Source organism: Scyliorhinus torazame, chromosome 14 (genome assembly GCF_047496885.1).
Source record: "Scyliorhinus torazame isolate Kashiwa2021f chromosome 14, sScyTor2.1, whole genome shotgun sequence".
NCBI classification, from domain to species: domain Eukaryota; kingdom Metazoa; phylum Chordata; class Chondrichthyes; order Carcharhiniformes; family Scyliorhinidae; genus Scyliorhinus; species Scyliorhinus torazame.
The window spans coordinates 180,132,403-180,152,124 of record NC_092720.1 but is presented as its reverse complement, the minus strand read 5'-3'; the positions used below and the strand labels follow the sequence as shown (position 1 = coordinate 180,152,124).

Below are 19,722 nucleotides of genomic sequence, written 5' to 3'. Positions count from 1 at the left end.
GTGAATGGAACCCCCAAACTTTTGCTTTCCCCACACTCTCGCTCCCTCACTCTCCCCATCCCCTCACTCTCTTGCCCCCTCCTCACTCCCTCACCCTCCCAAGCTCTCGCACTTGCCACACACTCTCGCCCCTCATGCACCTGTGGAGTCCACTCTTACCCCTTGGGACTTCTTGTCTGGGAAGATGCAGCTCTCTCCACCAGCTGTGAAGTTACAGTAAACCTTGAAGGAATCGGCTGCACAGCCCTGGTTTGGATCGATCCAGTATTCACCTGAGGGGGGGGGAAGGGGGGGGGTCGGGAAGAGGAGTGAGAGAGAGAGGGAGCGAGAACAGTTATATACTGTTACCACAACCAATTCATGAAATCGAGACACAGCTATGGGGCGAGATTGGATCGGCTCAAATTGTTTACCTTAGAACAGAGGTGGCTGAGACAGATTAGGCAGGAAAGATTCATTTCCCGAAACTGAAACCTACAAGGGTGCTGACCAGGTGCTGGAAACGGGGGTTAAAATGAGGAGCTAGTTTATTTGCAGCGGCCAAGACAGAACGGGCGGAATGGCCTCAGTGTGTTGTAACGTTTTTCTGGCTCCATTGACACAGCCTCGAGCAGGGGGAAAATCAAGGGAAGGTCACGTACGTGACCGCTGATAGAAAAGCAGTCACCCTGGACAGGTCCTGGTTGTTATTTTACACATAACAAGAGCCTAACAGAAGTAAAAGCAACAAAATGATTCAACGGTGTGTTAAGCTGCCGGTTGGCTTGGAGAGGTATCTTGCACACACTCTGTGACACCTCCTGCTTTCTTCAAACCGGATTGCGGCTCAGGAGGTTCACCTTTTCAGTTGCACGCCACATTCAGTTATTGACTTTTCCCCGGATGTTTCCACTCATCTTGAGATGCTGTCCGTGCAATGGTCTTGCGAGATGCTTGCTGGCGAGTGACACTTGGCTATTCACCTCTGGAAGGCATCTAGTCTGGACCTCACGCAACCTGTGCAGCTGTGTCATGATAGTGGTCGGGGTTGGGAGTCCGGTGTGGAGGCAGGAGAGGACGTGTGGTTCCAGAGGATTGGATTGAATTTCATTTACCGTCACGTGTGCCGAGATACACGGAAAGTATTTTTCTGCGCACAGTCCAGACAGATCGTTCCATACATGGAAACAAAACATAGGACACAAGATAAATACACAGGTACTTGCATCGGGTGAAGTAAACGAGGTGTAGTACTACGCAGCAGAAAAGATGTGTGAAGAGATCAGTTCAGTCCAGAAGAGGGTCATTTAGGAGTCTGGTGACAGTGGGGAAGAAGCTGTTTTTGAGTCTGTTCGTGCGTGTTCTCAGACTTCTGTATCTCCTGCCCGATGGAAGAAGTTGGAAGAGTGAGTAAGCCGGGTGGGAGGGGTCTTTGATTATACTGCCCGCTTTCCCCAGGAGGTGTAGACAGAGTCAATGGAATGGGAGGCGGGTTCGCCTGATCGACTAGGCTGTGTTCAAGGCTCTCTGAAGTTTGTTACGAACTTAGGCCGAGCAGTTGCCATACCAGGCTGTGATGCAACCAGATAGGAAGCTTTCTATGGTGCATCTGTGAAAATTGGTAAGAGTCAATGTGGACATGCCAAATTTCCTTAGTTTCCTGTGGCAGTCTAGGCGCTGTTGTGCTTTCTTGGTCGTAGCATCGACCCGGTGGACCAGGATTTAAAGCTGTCAACCATCTCCCCCTCAGCACCATTGATGCAGTCAACGGTGTGTAGGATACTTCACCTCCTGAAGTCAATGACCAGCTCATTAGTATTGCTGATGTTGAGGGAAAGATTGTTGTCACACCATGCCACTAGGTTCTCTATCTCACTCCTGTTCTCTGACTCATCGTTGTTTGAGATCCGACCCACTATGGTCGTGTCATCATTAAACTAATGGATGGAGTTGCAGATAAATTTTGCCACAGTCGTGTGTGTATAGGGAGTATGGGGGGGGGTTAAGTACGCAGCCTTACGGGGCCACGGTATTGAGGACTATCAGGGAGGAGGTGTTGCTGTTTATCCTTACTGATTGTAGTCTATGGGTAAGGAAGCTGAGGATCCAGTTGCAGAGGGAGGAGCCAGGTCCTAGGTTTTGGAGCTTTGATATGAGCTTGGCTGGGATTGTGGTGTTGAAGGCAGAGCTGTAGTTTATCAATAGGAGTCTGATGTAGAAATCCTTGTTGCTGAGATGCTCCGGGAATGAGTGTAGGGCCAGGGAGGCGGTGTCTGCTGTGGACCAGTTGTGGCGGTATACAAATTGCAGTGGATCAAACCATTCTGGGAGTATGGAGTTGATGTGTCTCATGACAAATTTCTCCAAGCATTTCATAATGATCGATGTCAAGGCCACTGGACGGTAGTCATTGAGGCACGTTGCCTGGTTCTTCATTGGCACCGGTATGTTGGTGGTCTTCTAGAAGCAGGGGGGAACTCGGAATGGAGTAGGGACAGGTTAAGATGCCCGTGAAAACAACTGCCTTTTGGCCCGTGCAGGATCTGAATGCACAACAGGGACTCCATCAGGACCCGTTGCTTTCCAAGGGTTTACTTTCAAGAACCGATCTGATTTTGGAAGCTATGACGGTTGGTATGGGTGTGCCCGAGGCTGTTGGGCAGTCGACAGCGGTTTGAAGGTTTCCTGCTGAAATCGTGCATAGAATGCATTGAGTTCATTGGGAGGGGGAAGCTGTTGCCGGAGATTCTACTCAGCTTCGCTTTGCAGCCCTTTTTTTGTTTAAACATTGCCACAACCAACGCAGTAAAGGAATGCTGCACTGTCACAGGGCCAGTTCTGAGTGAAATGCTGCATTGTCACAGGGCCAGCACTGAGGGAGTGCTGCATTGTCAGAGGGCCAGTACTGAGGGAGTGCTGCATTGTCAGAAGGTCAGTACTGAGGGAGTGCTGCACTGTCAGAGGGTCAGTACTGAGGGAGTGCTGCATTGTCAGAGGGCCAGTGCTGAGGGAGTGCTGCACTGTCAGAGGGTCAGTACTGAGGGAGTGCTGCACTGTCACAGTGTCAGTACTGAGGGAGTGCTGCACTGTCACAGGGTCAGTACTGAAGGAGAGCTGCACTGTCACAGGGCCAGCACTGAGTGAGTTCTGCACTGTCAGAGGGTCAGTACTGAGGGAGTGCTGCACTGTCAGAGGGTCAGTACTGAGCGAGTGCTGCACTGTCACAGGGCCAGCATTGAGGGAGTGCTGCACTGTCAGAGGGTCAGTACTGATGGAGTGCTGCACTGTCAGAGGGTCAGTACTGAGGGAGTGCTGCATTGTCAGAGGGTCAGTACTGAGGGAGTGCTGCACTGTCAGAGGGTCAGTACTGAGGGAGTGCTGCACTGTCAGAGGGTCAGTACTGAGGGAGCGCTGCACTGTCAGAGAGTCAGTACTGAGGGAGTGCTGCACTATCAGAGGGTTAGTACTGAGGGAGTGCCGCACTGTCAGAGAGTCAGTACTGAGGGAGAACTGCACTGTCAGAGGGTCAGTACTGAGGGAGTGCTGCACTGTCAGAGGGTCAGTACTGAGGGAGAACTGCACTGTCAGAGGGTCAGTACTGAGGGAGAACTGCACTGTCAGAGGGTCAGTACTGAGGGAGTGCTGCACTGACAGATGGTCAGTACTGAGCGAGTGTTGCACTGTCAGAGGGTCAGTACTGAGGGAATGCTGCACTGTCAGAGGGTCAGCACTGAGGGAGTGCTGCACTGTCAGAGGGTCTGTACTGAGGGAGAGTTGCACTGTCAGAGGGTCAATACTGAGGGAGTGCTGCACTGTCAGAGAGTCAGTACTGAGGGAGAACTGCACTGTCAGAGGGTCAGTACTGAGGGAGTGCTGCACTGTCAGAGGGTCAGTACTGAGGGAGTGCTGCACTGTCAGAGGGTCAGTACTGAGGGAATGCTGCACTATCAGAGGGTCAGTACTGAGGGAGTGCTGCACTGTCAGAGGGTCAGTACTGAGGGAGAGTTGCACTGTCAGAGGGTCAGTACTGAGGGAGTGCTGCACTGTCAGAGGGTCAGTACTGAGGGAGTGCTGCACTGTCAGAGGGTCAGTACTGAGGGAATGCTGCACTATCAGAGGGTCAGTACTGAGGGAGTGCTGCACTGTCAGAGGGTCAGTACTGAGGGAGAGTTGCACTGTCAGAGGGTCAGTACTGAGGGAGTGCTGCACTGTCAGAGGGTCAGTGCTGAGGGAGAGCTGCACTGTCAGAGGGTCAGTACTGAGGGAGTGCTGCACTGACAGAGGGTCAGTACTGAGGGAGTGCTGCTCTGTCAGAGGGTCAGTACTGAGGGAGTGCTGCACTGTCAGAGGGTCAGTACTGAGGGAATGCTGCACTGTCAGAGGGTCAGCACTGAGGGAGTGCTGCACGGTTAGAGGGTCAGGACTGAGGGAGTGCTGCACTGTCAGAGGGTCAGTACTGAGGGAGTGCTGCACTGTCAGAGGGTCAGTACTGAGGAAGTGCTGCACAGTCAGACGGTCAGTACTGAGGGAGTGCTGTACTTTCAGTGGGTCAGTACTGAGGGAGTGCCGCACTGTCAGAGGGTCAGTACTGAGGGAGTGCTGCACTGTCAGAGGGTCAGTACTGAGGGAGTGCTGTCCTGTCAGAGGGTCAGTACTGATGGAATGCTGCACTGTCAGTGGGTCAGCACTGAGGGAGTGCTGCACTGTCAGAGGGTCAGTACTGAGGGAGTGCTGTCCTGTCAGAGGGTCAGTACTGATGGAATGCTGCACTGTCAGTGGGTCAGCACTGAGGGAGGGCTGCACCGTCAGAGGGTCAGTACTGAGGGAGTCCTGCACTGTCAGAGGGTCAGTACTGAGGGAATGCTACACTATCAGAGGGTCTGTACTAAGGGAATGCTACACTGTCAGCGGGTCACTACTGAGGGAGTGCTGCACTGTCAGAGGGTCAGTACTGAGTGAGTGCTGCACTGTCAGAGGGTCAGTACTGGGGGAGTGCTGCACTGTCAGTGGGTCAGCACTGAGGGAGTGCTGTACTGTCAGAGGGTCAGTACTGAGGGATTGCTGCACTGCCAGTGGGTCAGTATTGAGGGAGTGCTGCACTGTCAGAGGGTCAGTACTGAGGGTGTGCTGCACTGTCAGAGGAGCAGTACTGAGGGAGTGCTGCACTGTCAGAGGGTCAGTACTGAGGGAATGCTACACTGTCAGAGGGTCAGTACTGAGGGAGTGCTGCACTGTCAGAGGGTCAGTACTGAGGGAATGCTACACTGTCAGATGGTCAGTACTGAGGGAATGCTACACTGTCAGAGGGTCAGTACTGAGGGAGTGCTGCACAGTCAGAGGGTCAGTACTGAGGGAGTGCTGCACTGTCAGAGGGTCAGTACTGGGGGAGTGTTACACTGTCAGAGGGTCAGTACTGAGGGAATGCTACACTGTCAGTGGGTCAGTACTGAGGGAATGCTACACTGTCAGAGGGTCAGTACTGAGGGAGTGCTGCACTGTCAGAGGGTCAGTACTGAGGGTGTGCTGCACTGTCAGAGGGTCAGTACTGAGGGAGTGCTGCACTGTCAGAGGGTCAGTACTGGGGGAGTGCTGCACGGTCAGAGGGTTAGTACTGAGGGAGTGTTACACTGTCAGAGGGTCAGTACTGAGGGAGAGTTGCACTGTCAGAGGGTCAGTACTGAGGGAGTGCTGCACTGTCAGAGGGTCAGTACTGAGGGAGTGCTGCACTGTCAGAGGGTCAGTACTGAGGGAATGCTGCACTATCAGAGGGTCAGTACTGAGGGAGTGCTGCACTGTCAGAGGGTCAGTACTGAGGGAGAGTTGCACTGTCAGAGGGTCAGTACTGAGGGAGTGCTGCACTGTCAGAGGGTCAGTGCTGAGGGAGAGCTGCACTGTCAGAGGGTCAGTACTGAGGGAGTGCTGCACTGACAGAGGGTCAGTACTGAGGGAGTGCTGCTCTGTCAGAGGGTCAGTACTGAGGGAGTGCTGCACTGTCAGAGGGTCAGTACTGAGGGAATGCTGCACTGTCAGAGGGTCAGCCCTGAGGGAGTGCTGCACTGTTAGAGGGTCAGTACTGAGGGAGTGCTGCACTGTCAGAGGGTCAGTACTGAGGGAGTGCTGCACTGTCAGAGGGTCAGTACTGAGGAAGTGCTGCACAGTCAGACGGTCAGTACTGAGGGAGTGCTGTACTTTCAGTGGGTCAGTACTGAGGGAGTGCCGCACTGTCAGAGGGTCAGTACTGAGGGAGTGCTGCACTGTCAGAGGGTCAGTACTGAGGGAGTGCTGTCCTGTCAGAGGGTCAGTACTGATGGAATGCTGCACTGTCAGTGGGTCAGCACTGAGGGAGTGCTGCACTGTCAGAGGGTCAGTACTGAGGGAGTGCTGTCCTGTCAGAGGGTCAGTACTGATGGAATGCTGCACTGTCAGTGGGTCAGCACTGAGGGAGGGCTGCACCGTCAGAGGGTCAGTACTGAGGGAGTCCTGCACTGTCAGAGGGTCAGTACTGAGGGAATGCTACACTATCAGATGGTCTGTACTAAGGGAATGCTACACTGTCAGCGGGTCACTACTGAGGGAGTGCTGCACTGTCAGAGGGTCAGTACTGAGTGAGTGCTGCACTGTCAGAGGGTCAGTACTGGGGGAGTGCTGCACTGTCAGTGGGTCAGCACTGAGGGAGTGCTGTACTGTCAGAGGGTCAGTACTGAGGGATTGCTGCACTGCCAGTGGGTCAGTATTGAGGGAGTGCTGCACTGTCAGAGGGTCAGTACTGAGGGTGTGCTGCACTGTCAGAGGAGCAGTACTGAGGGAGTGTTGCACTGGGGGTCAGTACTGAGAGAGGGCTGCACTGTAAGAGGGTCAGTATTGAGGGAGTGCTGCACTGTCAGAGGGTCAGTACTGAGGGAGTGCTGCACTGTCAGATGGTCAGTACTGAGGGAATGCTACACTGTCAGAGTGTTAGTATTGAGGGAGTGCTGCACAGTCAGAGGGTCAGTACTGAGGGAGTGCTGCACTGTCAGAGGGTCAGTACTGAGGGAGTGCTGCACTGTCAGAGGGTCAGTACTGAGGGAATGCTACACTGTCAGTGGGTCAGTACTGAGGGAATGCTACACTGTCAGAGGGTCAGTACTGAGGGAGTGCTGCACTGTCGGAGGGTCAGTACTGAGTGAGTGTTACACTGTCAGAGGGTCAGTACTGGGGGAGTGTTACACTGTCAGAGGGTCAGTACTGGGGGAGTGCTGCACGGTCAGAGGGTTAGTACTGAGGGAGTGTTACACTGTCAGAGGGTCAGTACTGGTGGAGTGCTGCACTGTCAGAGGGTCAGTACTGAGGGAATGCTACACTGTCAGAGGGTCAGTACTGAGGGAGTGCTGCACTGACAGAGGGTCAGTACTGAGGGAGTGCTGCTCTGTCAGATGGTCAGTACTGAGGGAGTGCTGCACTGTCAGAGGGTCAGTACTGAGGGAATGCTGCACTGTCAGAGGGTCAGCACTGAGGGAGTGCTGCACTGTTAGAGGGTCAGTACTGAGGGAGTGCTGCACTGTCAGAGGGTCAGTACTGAGGGAGTGCTGCACTGTCAGAGGGTCAGTACTGAGGAAGTGCTGCACAGTCAGACGGTCAGTACTGAGGGAGTGCTGTACTTTCAGTGGGTCAGTACTGAGGGAGTGCCGCACTGTCAGAGGGTCAGTACTGAGGGAGTGCTGCACTGTCAGAGGGTCAGTACTGAGGGAGTGCTGTCCTGTCAGAGGGTCAGTACTGATGGAATGCTGCACTGTCAGTGGGTCAGCACTGAGGGAGGGCTGCACCGTCAGAGGGTCAGTACTGAGGGAGTCCTGCACTGTCAGAGGGTCAGTACTGAGGGAATGCTACACTATCAGAGGGTCTGTACTAAGGGAATGCTACACTGTCAGCGGGTCACTACTGAGGGAGTGCTGCACTGTCAGAGGGTCAGTACTGAGTGAGTGCTGCACTGTCAGAGGGTCAGTACTGGGGGAGTGCTGCACTGTCAGTGGGTCAGCACTGAGGGAGTGCTGTACTGTCAGAGGGTCAGTACTGAGGGATTGCTGCACTGCCAGTGGGTCAGTATTGAGGGAGTGCTGCACTGTCAGAGGGTCAGTACTGAGGGTGTGCTGCACTGTCAGAGGAGCAGTACTGAGGGAGTGTTGCACTGGGGGTCAGTACTGAGAGAGGGCTGCACTGTAAGAGGGTCAGTATTGAGGGAGTGCTGCACTGTCAGAGGGTCAGTACTGAGGGAGAGCTGCACTGTCAGATGGTCAGTACTGAGGGAATGCTACACTGTCAGAGTGTTAGTATTGAGGGAGTGCTGCACAGTCAGAGGGTCAGTACTGAGGGAGTGCTGCACTGTCAGAGGGTCAGTACTGAGGGAGTGCTGCACTGTCAGAGGGTCAGTACTGAGGGAATGCTACACTGTCAGTGGGTCAGTACTGAGGGAATGCTACACTGTCAGAGGGTCAGTACTGAGGGAGTGCTGCACTGTCAGAGGGTCAGTACTGAGTGAGTGTTACACTGTCAGAGGGTCAGTACTGGGGGAGTGTTACACTGTCAGAGGGTCAGTACTGGGGGAGTGCTGCACGGTCAGAGGGTTAGTACTGAGGGAGTGTTACACTGTCAGAGGGTCAGTACTGGTGGAGTGCTGCACTGTCAGAGGGTCAGTACTGAGGGAATGCTACACTGTCAGAGGGTCAGTACTGAGGGAGTGCTGCACTGTCAGAGGGTCAGTACTGAGTGAGTGTTACACTGTCAGAGGGTCAGTACTGGGGGAGTGTTACACTGTCAGAGGGTCAGTACTGACGGAGTGCTGTCCTGTCAGAGGGTCAGTACTGATGGAGTGCTGCACTGTCAGTGGGTCAGCACTGAGGGAGGGCTGCACTGTCAGAGGGTCAGTACTGAGGGAGTCCTGCACTGTCAGAGGGTCAGTACTGAGGGAATGCTACACTGTCAGAGGGTCAGTACTAAGGGAATGCTACACTGTCAGTGGGTCACTACTGAGGGAGTGCGGCACTGTCAGAGGGTCAGCACTGAGGGAGGGCTGCACCGTCAGAGGGTCAGTACTGAGGGAGTGCTGCACTGTCAGAGGGTCAGTGCTGAGGGAGAGCTGCACTGTCAGAGGGTCTGTACTGAGGGAGTGCTGCACTGACAGAGGGTCAGTACTGAGGGAGTGCTGCTCTGTCAGAGGGTCAGTACTGAGGGAGTGCTGCACTGTCAGAGGGTCAGTACTGAGGGAATGCTGCACTGTCAGAGGGTCAGCACTGAGGGAGTGCTGCACTGTTAGAGGGTCAGTACTGAGGGAGTGCTGCACTGTCAGAGGGTCAGTACTGAGGGAGTGCTGCACTGTCAGAGGGTCAGTACTGAGGAAGTGCTGCACAGTCAGACGGTCAGTACTGAGGGAGTGCTGTACTTTCAGTGGGTCAGTACTGAGGGAGTGCCGCACTGTCAGAGGGTCAGTACTGAGCGGGTGCTGCACTGTCAGAGGGTCAGTACTGAGGGAGTGCTGTCCTGTCAGAGGGTCAGTACTGATGGAATGCTGCAATGTCAGTGGGTCAGCACTGAGGGAGTGCTGCACTGTCAGAGGGTCAGTACTGAGGGAGTGCTGTCCTGTCAGAGGGTCAGTACTGATGGAATGCTGCACTGTCAGTGGGTCAGCACTGAGGGAGGGCTGCACCGTCAGAGGTTCAGTACTGAGGGAGTCCTGCACTGTCAGAGGGTCAGTACTGAGGGAATGCTACACTATCAGAGGGTCTGTACTAAGGGAATGCTACACTGTCAGCGGGTCACTACTGAGGGAGTGCTGCACTGTCAGAGGGTCAGTACTGAGTGAGTGCTGCACTGTCAGAGGGTCAGTACTGGGGGAGTGCTGCACTGTCAGTGGGTCAGCACTGAGGGAGTGCTGTACTGTCAGAGGGTCAGTACTGAGGGATTGCTGCACTGCCAGTGGGTCAGTATTGAGGGAGTGCTGCACTGTCAGAGGGTCAGTACTGAGGGTGTGCTGCACTGTCAGAGGAGCAGTACTGAGGGAGTGTTGCACTGGGGGTCAGTACTGAGAGAGGGCTGCACTGTAAGAGGGTCAGTATTGAGGGAGTGCTGCACTGTCAGAGGGTCAGTACTGAGGGAGTGCTGCACTGTCAGATGGTCAGTACTGAGGGAATGCTACACTGTCAGAGTGTTAGTATTGAGGGAGTGCTGCACAGTCAGAGGGTCAGTACTGAGGGAGTGCTGCACTGTCAGAGGGTCAGTACTGAGGGAGTGCTGCACTGTCAGAGGGTCAGTACTGAGGGAATGCTACACTGTCAGTGGGTCAGTACTGAGGGAATGCTACACTGTCAGAGGGTCAGTACTGAGGGAGTGCTGCACTGTCAGAGGGTCAGTACTGAGTGAGTGTTACACTGTCAGAGGGTCAGTACTGGGGGAGTGCTGCACGGTCAGAGGGTTAGTACTGAGGGAGTGTTACACTGTCAGAGGGTCAGTACTGGTGGAGTGCTGCACTGTCAGAGGGTCAGTACTGAGGGAATGCTACACTGTCAGAGGGTCAGTACTGAGGGAGTGCTGCACTGTCAGAGGGTCAGTACTGAGTGAGTGTTACACTGTCAGAGGGTCAGTACTGGGGGAGTGTTACACTGTCAGAGGGTCAGTACTGACGGAGTGCTGTCCTGTCAGAGGGTCAGTACTGATGGAGTGCTGCACTGTCAGTGGGTCAGCACTGAGGGAGGGCTGCACTGTCAGAGGGTCAGTACTGAGGGAGTCCTGCACTGTCAGAGGGTCAGTACTGAGGGAATGCTACACTGTCAGAGGGTCAGTACTAAGGGAATGCTACACTGTCAGTGGGTCACTACTGAGGGAGTGCTGCACTGTCAGAGGGTCAGTACTGGGGGAGTGCTGCACTGTCAGTGGGTCAGCACTGAGGGAGTGCTGCACTGTCAGAGGGTCAGTACTGAGGGAGTGCTGCACTGTCAGTGGGTCAGTATTGAGGGAGTGCTGCACTGTCAGAGGGTCAGTACTGAGGGAGTGCTGCACTGTCAGAGGGTCAGTACTGAGGGAGTGCTGCACTGTCAGAGGGTCAGTACTGAGGGAATGCTACACTGTCAGAGGGTCAGTACTGAGGGAGTGCTGCACTGTCAGAGGGTCAGTACTTAGGGAATGCTACACTGTCAGAGGGTCAGTACTGAGGGAATGCTACACTGTCAGAGGGTCAGTACTGAGGGAGTGCTGCACTGTCAGAGGGTCAGTACTGAGTGAGTGTTACACTGTCAGAGGGTCAGTACTGGGGGAGTGTTACACTGTCAGAGGGTCAGTGCTGGGGGAGTGCTGCACTGTCAGAGGGTCAGTACTGAGGGAGTGTTACACTGTCAGAGGGTCAGTACTGGTGGATTGCTGCACTGTCAGAGGGTCAGTACTGAGGGAATGCTACACTGTCAGAGGGTCAGTACTGAGTGAGTGTTACACTGTCAGAGGGTCAGTACTGAGTGAGTGTTACACTGTCAGAGGGTCAGTACTGAGGGAGTGCTGCAGTGTCAGAGGGTCAGTACTGAGGGAGTACTGCACTATCAGAGGGTCAGTGCTCTACTGACAGTACATTTTGAGACTGCACAGAGACTCACCATCCTTGTAGTCTTCATGACAGAGCTGTAGGTCTCTGCAGGTTCGTGCTGGATTTTCCTTCGTTCCAATGGGGTGTCTCATCTGCTCAATCTCTACCTTGAGTGAGTTCAGTGATCCAAAGATTTCCTCCATGCCGTCTGCATAGTCGAGGATCTCGTCTCCCATCATCGTCCCTTCAGGCTGGATCTGGCTCCCATCAATAGACACCGAGCGTTTGCTCTTTTTACGCCTCTGGATGGGCAATGGCTGAATTACTTCACCTGGTGGACCCTAAAAAACATGAGAGAGAGCAAAGTGCCATCAACGTGAGCACTGGTGCCTGAACCTGTCCCTCCACATCTGAGAGGGCAATCCCAGTCATCCACACGGGCTAGTGTTTTTCAACTCCCCAGTCCTCCCAATGAAAGATTGCTCGCCTGAGGGAGCCTCTTGCCTCTAATACCCAATAGTTTCAACTATGTCTGTATCATTGTTATAGAAAATGAATTTGTTCACGCTAACTCTCCCAGGACAGGTGCAGCACGGGGTTAGATACAGAGTAAAACTCCCTCCACACTGTCCCAAATCAAACACTCCCAGGACAGGTACAGCATGGGATTAGATACTGAGTAAAGCTCCCTCCACACTGTCCCATCCAAACACTCCCAGGACAGGTACAGCACGGGGTTACATACAGAGTAAAGCTCCCTCCACACTGTCCCAAATCAAACACTCCCAGGACAGCTACAGCATGGGATTAGATACAGAATAAAGCTCCCTCTTCACTGTCCTCATCAAACACTCCCAGCATAGGTACTGCAGGAAATTCCCACTGAATCAATCTCGCAGGAACACCAGTTAGAATGCAGGAACACCAGTTGATTGGTCCATGGTGTCACCCAATCCGAGCCTCCGTTGTCTCTGGGCAGGCTCTGTGGAATCCCCCCAATGTCCACTTGCTGGAGATTGCTGGAATCCCAGTCACGGACAGATAGTGGGGTCCAGTACAGCAGGGAGACAGCAGGGCAAGCTGACAGGAGGCGTTCTGAGCTATGGGAGACTGTCCAGACGGTCAAGTTCTATAGATCAACAGTCATCCACTACAGCAAAGTGGTAGGGATATCGTCAGGAGGTTCAACTTACAGGAATACCAGGAGGACCCGTAACACCTCGCTGTCCTTTTGAACCAGCAGTACCCTGCAGGAAACAGAGAGAGAGAAGAAACACTGTTAAAAACAACTTGCATTTATGCAGCACCTTTCACATAGTAAAACATCTTGAGCGCTTCACAGGAATGTCATCAAACAAAGCATATTTTGTTTGGTGCTACGCGGCACAGTGGTTCTCACTGCTGACTTGCGCCACCAGGGACCCGGGTTTGATTCCAGCCTTGGGTGACAGTGTGGAGCTTACACTTTCTCCGTGTCTGCGTGGGTTTCCTCCGGGTGCTCCGGTTAGGTTGATTGGCTGTGCAAAATTGTCCCTTGGTGTCCAATGGTTGGGTGGGGTTATGGGGATAGGGCGGGACAGTTGGACTTGGTGGGGCGCTCATTGAGAGGGTCAGTGCAGACTCAATGGGCTGAATGGCCTCCTTCTGCACTGCAGAGGTTTTATAAAAACATGACACTGAGCCACATGAGATATTAGGACAGGTGGGGAAAAAAGCTCGCTGGAAGAATTGTATCTTTAAGAAGTGTCGGAAAGGCAGAGAAGTGTGGGGAGAGAATTCCACAACTCAGGGCCCAAATGTTTGAAGGCGCAGCTGCTGGAGTGGTTACAAATTGATGAACGTGCAAGGTGTGGTCTTGGCAGAGGGGTGGGGGAGTGGGGGGTATTGAGTGGGCTGGAAACAATGAAGACACGGAGGGGGAGAGGGTTAAGCTACTCCCCTGACAATAAGCACCCCCTGATCACTCTTTTCTGCTCTTTAGTGTTGAAGTTGGTCAATGGCTTTGCACTTGAGAGTCTCCGAGCTCCACGTCAGCCCAGCTGAATGGACGCTTACACAGAGCTGTTACTAATACCACTCAGCCGGGTGAAGGGGTGGCGAGGGTCGGGATCCAGAGTCAACCGGCGCCGGTTCTTTTTTACAGGGTATTTCCCAGTGGCACCCGGGTAGAAAGCCCAGGGAGACAGCCTGGAGATCAGAGGAAACCCCTTGTCGAAATCAAACACCCTGGCGATTGTCGATCCGAGGTCTCAGGGATTCCTCACTGGGAGGCATATCTTTGGCATCCTGCTGGGGAACACATCCCGAGTCACAGGGAAGTGACTCTCAGGGTGGATTTATCCCCCCCTCCCACCTCCCTCCTCCTGCCCCCCTCTCCCAAGCACACCCAGTGTCCAGGCGGAGACTAGGGTATGGGCAGCATCGTTCCCAGGACACAAAGCGGGATTGCTATAAAAGGAGTGACTGTGGAACTCGGCAGGGCAGGTTCCACATGGACTGCAGCGGTTCAAGATGGCGGCTCACCACTACCTTCTCAAGGGCATTCAGGGTTGGCCAATAAATGCTGGGCCCAGCCAACGATGCCCACATCCCTTGAATTAATTTTCAAAACCACATGGCTCCCTGAAGATCAGACGGGATAGACACCACCCCCCTCCTCTCCCATTCACAAAGTATAACTCCGGGCCTGTCAGAAGCTACATATTTAGGGAACATTCAATGGCTCTCAAGGTGAGGAGGAAGTGAAGGCTCACTCCCACACTCCCAACAACACATTCAGTTGCCGGAATGTGAGTGGAGCCAACTAGTCTCTCGGGCTTATTTATTTCTGCAAGCCACACGAACGAGAAGCAGACAAAATGTCACTTGCTTCGTTTGTTCAACAAAGCATATCGCCGGCTTGTTTAAGGCTCAAACCAAGGGCCCGGGGACAATGTTCAGGGAGGCTGCAAGTTCTGTGGGGTTGGTTGGGGGAAACAGTCTTAACATTGGTGCCGATGCCACACGATCGCATCAATCAGCGAACCCCAAGCGAGACCCTAAACGTACTTTGACCCTTGCGGAAAATAAGGATCTTGCCTTGAAAAATGTGCACCTTCCAGGAGAGTTTCAGAGCCAAAGAAATGTGAGCGAAGCGTTGGTCACTTGTTGCAACGTAGAAAATGGGGTGGCCAATGTGTGTACAGCCCTATGCCGATGACCCAGCTGATTCATGCCAGCGATGTCACTTGGTTGAGGGATTAATGTTGGATCAGGACACCCAGGGTAGAACGTCCCTGGCTCCCCTTCGGAATAGTGCCATGGGATATTTCAAGGCCGTTCTCATTTACCCCATCCCCCTGCACCCCTACCCCACTTTGCAAAGGGGCTTCTTTGAACACTACATTGCTGACTTGCTTCTCCTGAGAGTCTAATAGTCCAGAGGGAAACAACCCTCTCCAATACTTAGCCCCAGGCAAGAGATGCCCCCTTTCCGCCTGCACCCTCTACCACCAGGCCAGCAATTCTACTCTCATCACATAGCTCAGAACATAACCGCAGAGAGGCTTGACTCACCCGCGATCCTTTTGACCCTTTTGGACCAGGAGGACCCTGGAAGACAAAGAGGAAAAATAAGAAAACAACGTTAACAAGACCGCATTGAAGATATCCCCAGATTCAAAGTGACATACTTTAAATGGTACAGATCCTGGAACTCCCTTCCCAACATCGCTGTGGATGTACCTGCACCACGTAAGGCCAGAAGACTTAATAGCAGAAGTAGACACATCATGACTGATCTCATATGACAATCCTCAACTCCACTTTCCCACCTCATCCCCATAACCCTGATTCCCTTATATATTGATTATAAGACCTCCGAGACTGCAGTGGTTTAACAAGGCGGCTCCCCACCACCTTCTCAAGGGGAAGCAGGGATTGGCAGTAAATGCTGACCCAGCCAGCAAAGTCCACATCCCTTGAATGAATATATGCAAAGAACAACAGCATGAGCTGAGGGAAGCTCTGTATCAAAGAGGAAATCTCCACAGCTCCCTCAGTTTAGTGAGAGCACAAGTGGGAAATGTAGACATTTGATACAACACAAATCGGCATTTTTATGAGACAGGAGTGGTCCAGTGTTGAGTCATTCAGCTCTGGCCATCACGGGTTTAGGGTCTTTTAGGTTTGATTATCCACTGGAGTTTAGAAGAGTGAGAGACGACTTGATCAAAACATTTAAGATCCTGAAGGGTATTGACAGGATGGATGTGGAGAGGCTATTTCCTCTCGTGGGAGAATTTAGAACATGGGGTCACTGTATAAAAATAAGGGGTCATTCACTTCAGACGAAAATGTGGTGAATATTTTTCTCTCAGAGGGTAGTGAGTCTCTAGAACTCTCTACCTCAAAAGACAGTGGAAGATATTTTCAAGGTAGAGCTGGATAGATTCTTGATTAACATGGGGGTGAAAGGTTATCGGGGGTCAGCAGGGGTGTGGGGTTGAGGTTACAATCAGATCAGCCATGATTTTATTGAATGGTGGAGCAAATTCGAGGAGCCGAGTGGCCTCACTCCTGTTCCTTGGTCATATGTTTCGATCTCTAACGGGTGTACCTAATATCCTGGTGTCATGGACAAAGACCTATTTGTGAAGATGGTCTCTCTCATTCTTCAATCTCCCATCCTTCTTCCAGAAAGCAAGGTGACAGCGTTACCAAAGCTGAGGGAAGGGTGTGGGGAGGTGGATATGGTTTAAAAAATCCACTTGGGATTGTCCAAGCTCCCTCCCAAATTGAAGGGCTGAGCCTGAGCGTGCACACTGCTGGGGTTAAGTAAGCGTCAGGCTCGAAGGTGCGCGTTGTCGTTAAATACCCTCATCTCCGAGCAGCGGGGAAGCTTACCGGGAGCCCAGGAGGGCCAGAAGGACCGACTGGACCATTTCCACCAGAAATACCCTAGAAGCAAAGAAACAGATGATGTGATAATGATACACAGAGTCAAGCACAACACTTCCAAAGCCATTCTTTCCGAATAACTACGACAGTCCCTGTCGTAGTGGAGGTTTGGGAAAATATTCTTTTCTCAATTTCTATTCTCTCTCTCTCACCCCTATTCCTTTTCTTGCATTTGTCTCTCTCTCCCTCGCTTTCTTTCTCTCTCCCCCTCTTTCTTTCTCTCTCCCCCTCTTTCTTTCTCTCTCCCCCTCTTTCTTTCTCTCTCTCTCCCCCTCTTTCTTTCTTTCTCTCTCTCTCCCCCTCTTTCTTTCTTTCTCTCTCTCTCTCTCCCCCTCTTTCTTTCTCTCTCTCTCTCTCTCTCTCCCCCTCTTTCTTTCTCTCTCTCTCCCCCTCTTTCTTTCTCTCTCTCTCCCCCTCTTTCTTTCTCTCTCTCTCCCCCTCTTTCTTTCTCTCTCTCTCCCCCTCTTTCTTTCTCTCTCTCTCCCCCTCTTTCTTTCTCTCTCTCTCCCCCTCTTTCTTTCTCTCTCTCTCCCCCTCTTTCTTTCTCTCTCTCTCCCCCTCTTTCTTTCTCTCTCTCCCCCTCTTTCTTTCTCTCTCTCGCCCCCTCTTTCTTTCTCCCCGTGTATGCGTGGGTTTCCTCCGGGTGCTCTCGTGTCTTCCCACGATCCAAAGATGTGCAGGTTAGGTGGATTGGCCAAGCTAAATTCCCCTTAGTGTCCATAATTGCCCTTAGTGTTGGGTGGGGTTACTGGGTTATGGGGATAGGGTGGAGGTGTGGGCTTGGGTAGGCTGCTCTTTCCAAAAGCCGGTGCAGACTCGATGGGCCGAATCGCCTCCTTCTGCACTGTAACTTCTATGATAAATATCTCTTTCTCGCTCCCTTTCTCCCTCTCTTTCTCTCTCCCTCTCTTTCTCCCTCCCTCCTCAGCTCTTGCCTCTTTGCCCTGACTTAGTTTTTTTTTGAATCCCAATCTCTCTCTCTCTATTTTCTATATTCATCCCTCATGCTGTTTGCTCCGAACTCACTTGTTCTTTGCCCTCCCTGTAGCCCTCACTTTTGCTTTGTTTCACATTCTCTCTGATGGTCCCTCTTCTCTTTCCATATCTCCTACTTTGTTCTGTGTTGCTACCAAACAGACGGTATGGGATTGTATTCAACACCGATTCTCAAACACTGCTGGAAGCTGGTTCCCATTTTAGAAGTGAAGGAGGTAAGCAATTACATTGTCTCCTTTGAATCCTTCTGTTCCCTGTGGGCCGGGAAGCCCTCGATCGCCCTTCTCCCCCTGCTCTCCTGGAGGTCCGATCAACCCAATCAAGCCAGGGTGACCCTGAAAGAGAAACACAAAATTAAAGACGTGAAATTTAAAAGAGAGGTCCAACACGGAATCACAGCGGGACCAGTACAAAAACACAGCAGGACAAAAAGAATGGTTCCTCCAAGGCATGTGTGCTCCTCTAATCAAGGCCTATTCTGGATTGCCGAGTTTATTCAATCCCCCGTTGGTTGTCTGAAATATCCTTGCTAAACCTCTTTTTCCTCTTACAATACTATTTTTAAACCTACCTCCGACCAAACCGGTGGTCTTGGGCGTCAATATCTCCTTACTTCTCTGATAATGCTCCTGTGAAATATCTTGAGTGGTCTTTACTTAAGTCGCTATATACATGAAAATTATTGTTGATCACCTATGGAATTTGTCAAGTTAGTTCAGATGGCAACTGTTGCACAATTAATGGTACCGTGGATAGCAGCATTTCTGCTTTCTTTTTCTTTCACAGGGTCTGGGCTGCACTGGTTCGGTCCAGCATTTATTGTCCATCCCTAATTGTCCTCGAGTAGGTAGTACCTTCTTGAACTGTTGCAGTCCCTATGGTTTAGGTACACTCACGGTGCTGTTAAGGTAGGATTTTGACCCAGCAACAGTGAAGGAACAGCGATATATTTCTAAGTCAGGATGGTAAGTGACTTGGAGGGAAACTTCCAAGTGGTGGTGTTCCCAGGTATCTGCTAATCTGGTCGTTCTAGACATTAGTGGTCGCGGGTTTGGAAGGTGCTGCTTCAGGAACCTTGGTGAGTTGCTGCAGTGCATCTTGTAGATGGTAGACCTGCTGCCACAGCTCGTCGTTGGTGGAGGGAGTAAATATTGTGGGTGATGGGTGCCAATCCAGCGGGCTGATTTGTCCTGGGTGGTGCAAGCTTGTTGAGTGTTGTTGGAGTTGCACTCATCCAGGCAAGTGGAGAGTATTCAAACACACTCCTGACTTGTGCCTTGTAAATGGTGAAAAGGCTGTGGCGAGTCACAAAGTGAGTTACTCATCACAGATTCCATCCCTTTGACTTGCTCTCATAGTGCAATTCAGTTTCTGACCAATGGTAACCCCCAGGATGTTGCCAGCGTGGGTTCAGCGATCGTAATGCCATTGAATATCAAGGGGAAATAGTTAGATTCCCCGTTGTTGGAGATGATCATTGCCTGGCACGCGTGTGGTGCGAATGGAACTTGCCACTTATCAGCCCAAACCTGGGTCTTGTCCAGGTCTTGTTGCTTTTGGACAGGGACTTCTTCAGTGTCTAAGGGGCCATGAATGATTCTGAAAATTGTGCAGTCATCAGTGTGCAACCATCAGCGAACACCCCCACTTCTGACTGTGTTCGAAGGAAGGTCATTGATGAAGCAACTGAAGTTGGGCCGAGGACACGACCCTGACGAACTCCTGCAGTGAGTCCGAGGACTGAGATGACTGCCTTCCAATGACTACAACCAACTTCCTTTGTGTTAGAAGTTTTGAACTTTCAGCTTGGTCCTTCACAGGAAAATCTTTCTGGCTCACAGCTCACCCCAAAGAAACATAGGGAAATCTTGTGCACAGGGCCATTGGGCCCATTGAGTCACTTCCTATACATTCGAGTTGGTTTCCCAGAGGCTCGGTGGCCCTTCTCGAACCATGGTGGATCTTTCTTTTAATATAAGACAGACCCTTCCTCCCCGCAAAGAAAGTCCATTCAAAACCAGTGCAGGAATGACAGCAAAATGTTACCTTCTCTCCCTTCCGTCCACCATCTCCCTTCAAGCCAGGTAATCCAGGAGGGCCCTAGACAGAAAGAGAAGAGTTAACGTCTACAATATGGAAGACCTCACAACTGTACAACTCTCACAGAGTGAGATACCAGAGTACAAACCCGATGGAGTAAGGTACCAGAGAACCAGTTAGAGGGAGAGAGAGAGTGAGAGAGAGGCGCTAGAGACCCAGTTAGAGAG

General features: G+C 52.1%; 1 protein-coding gene across 7 annotated transcripts in view; it reads right to left on the bottom strand.

Annotated features, from left to right (window-relative positions):
- The window catches only part of LOC140390254 (collagen alpha-1(V) chain-like), a 409,209-nt gene that overhangs the window by 10,133 nt on the left and 379,354 nt on the right, over positions 1–19,722 (bottom strand). For all 7 annotated transcript variants that reach the window (XM_072475252.1, XM_072475254.1, XM_072475255.1 and 4 more), the window contains 7 exons: positions 19,502–19,555; positions 17,683–17,790; positions 16,406–16,459; positions 15,077–15,112; positions 12,715–12,768; positions 11,592–11,862; positions 160–272 (listed from right to left, as the gene is read on the bottom strand). In XM_072475252.1, the coding sequence (XP_072331353.1) occupies positions 160–272; positions 11,592–11,862; positions 12,715–12,768; positions 15,077–15,112; positions 16,406–16,459; positions 17,683–17,790; positions 19,502–19,555 (690 nt within the window). The remainder of the gene's footprint in view (positions 1–159; positions 273–11,591; positions 11,863–12,714; positions 12,769–15,076; positions 15,113–16,405; positions 16,460–17,682; positions 17,791–19,501; positions 19,556–19,722) is intronic.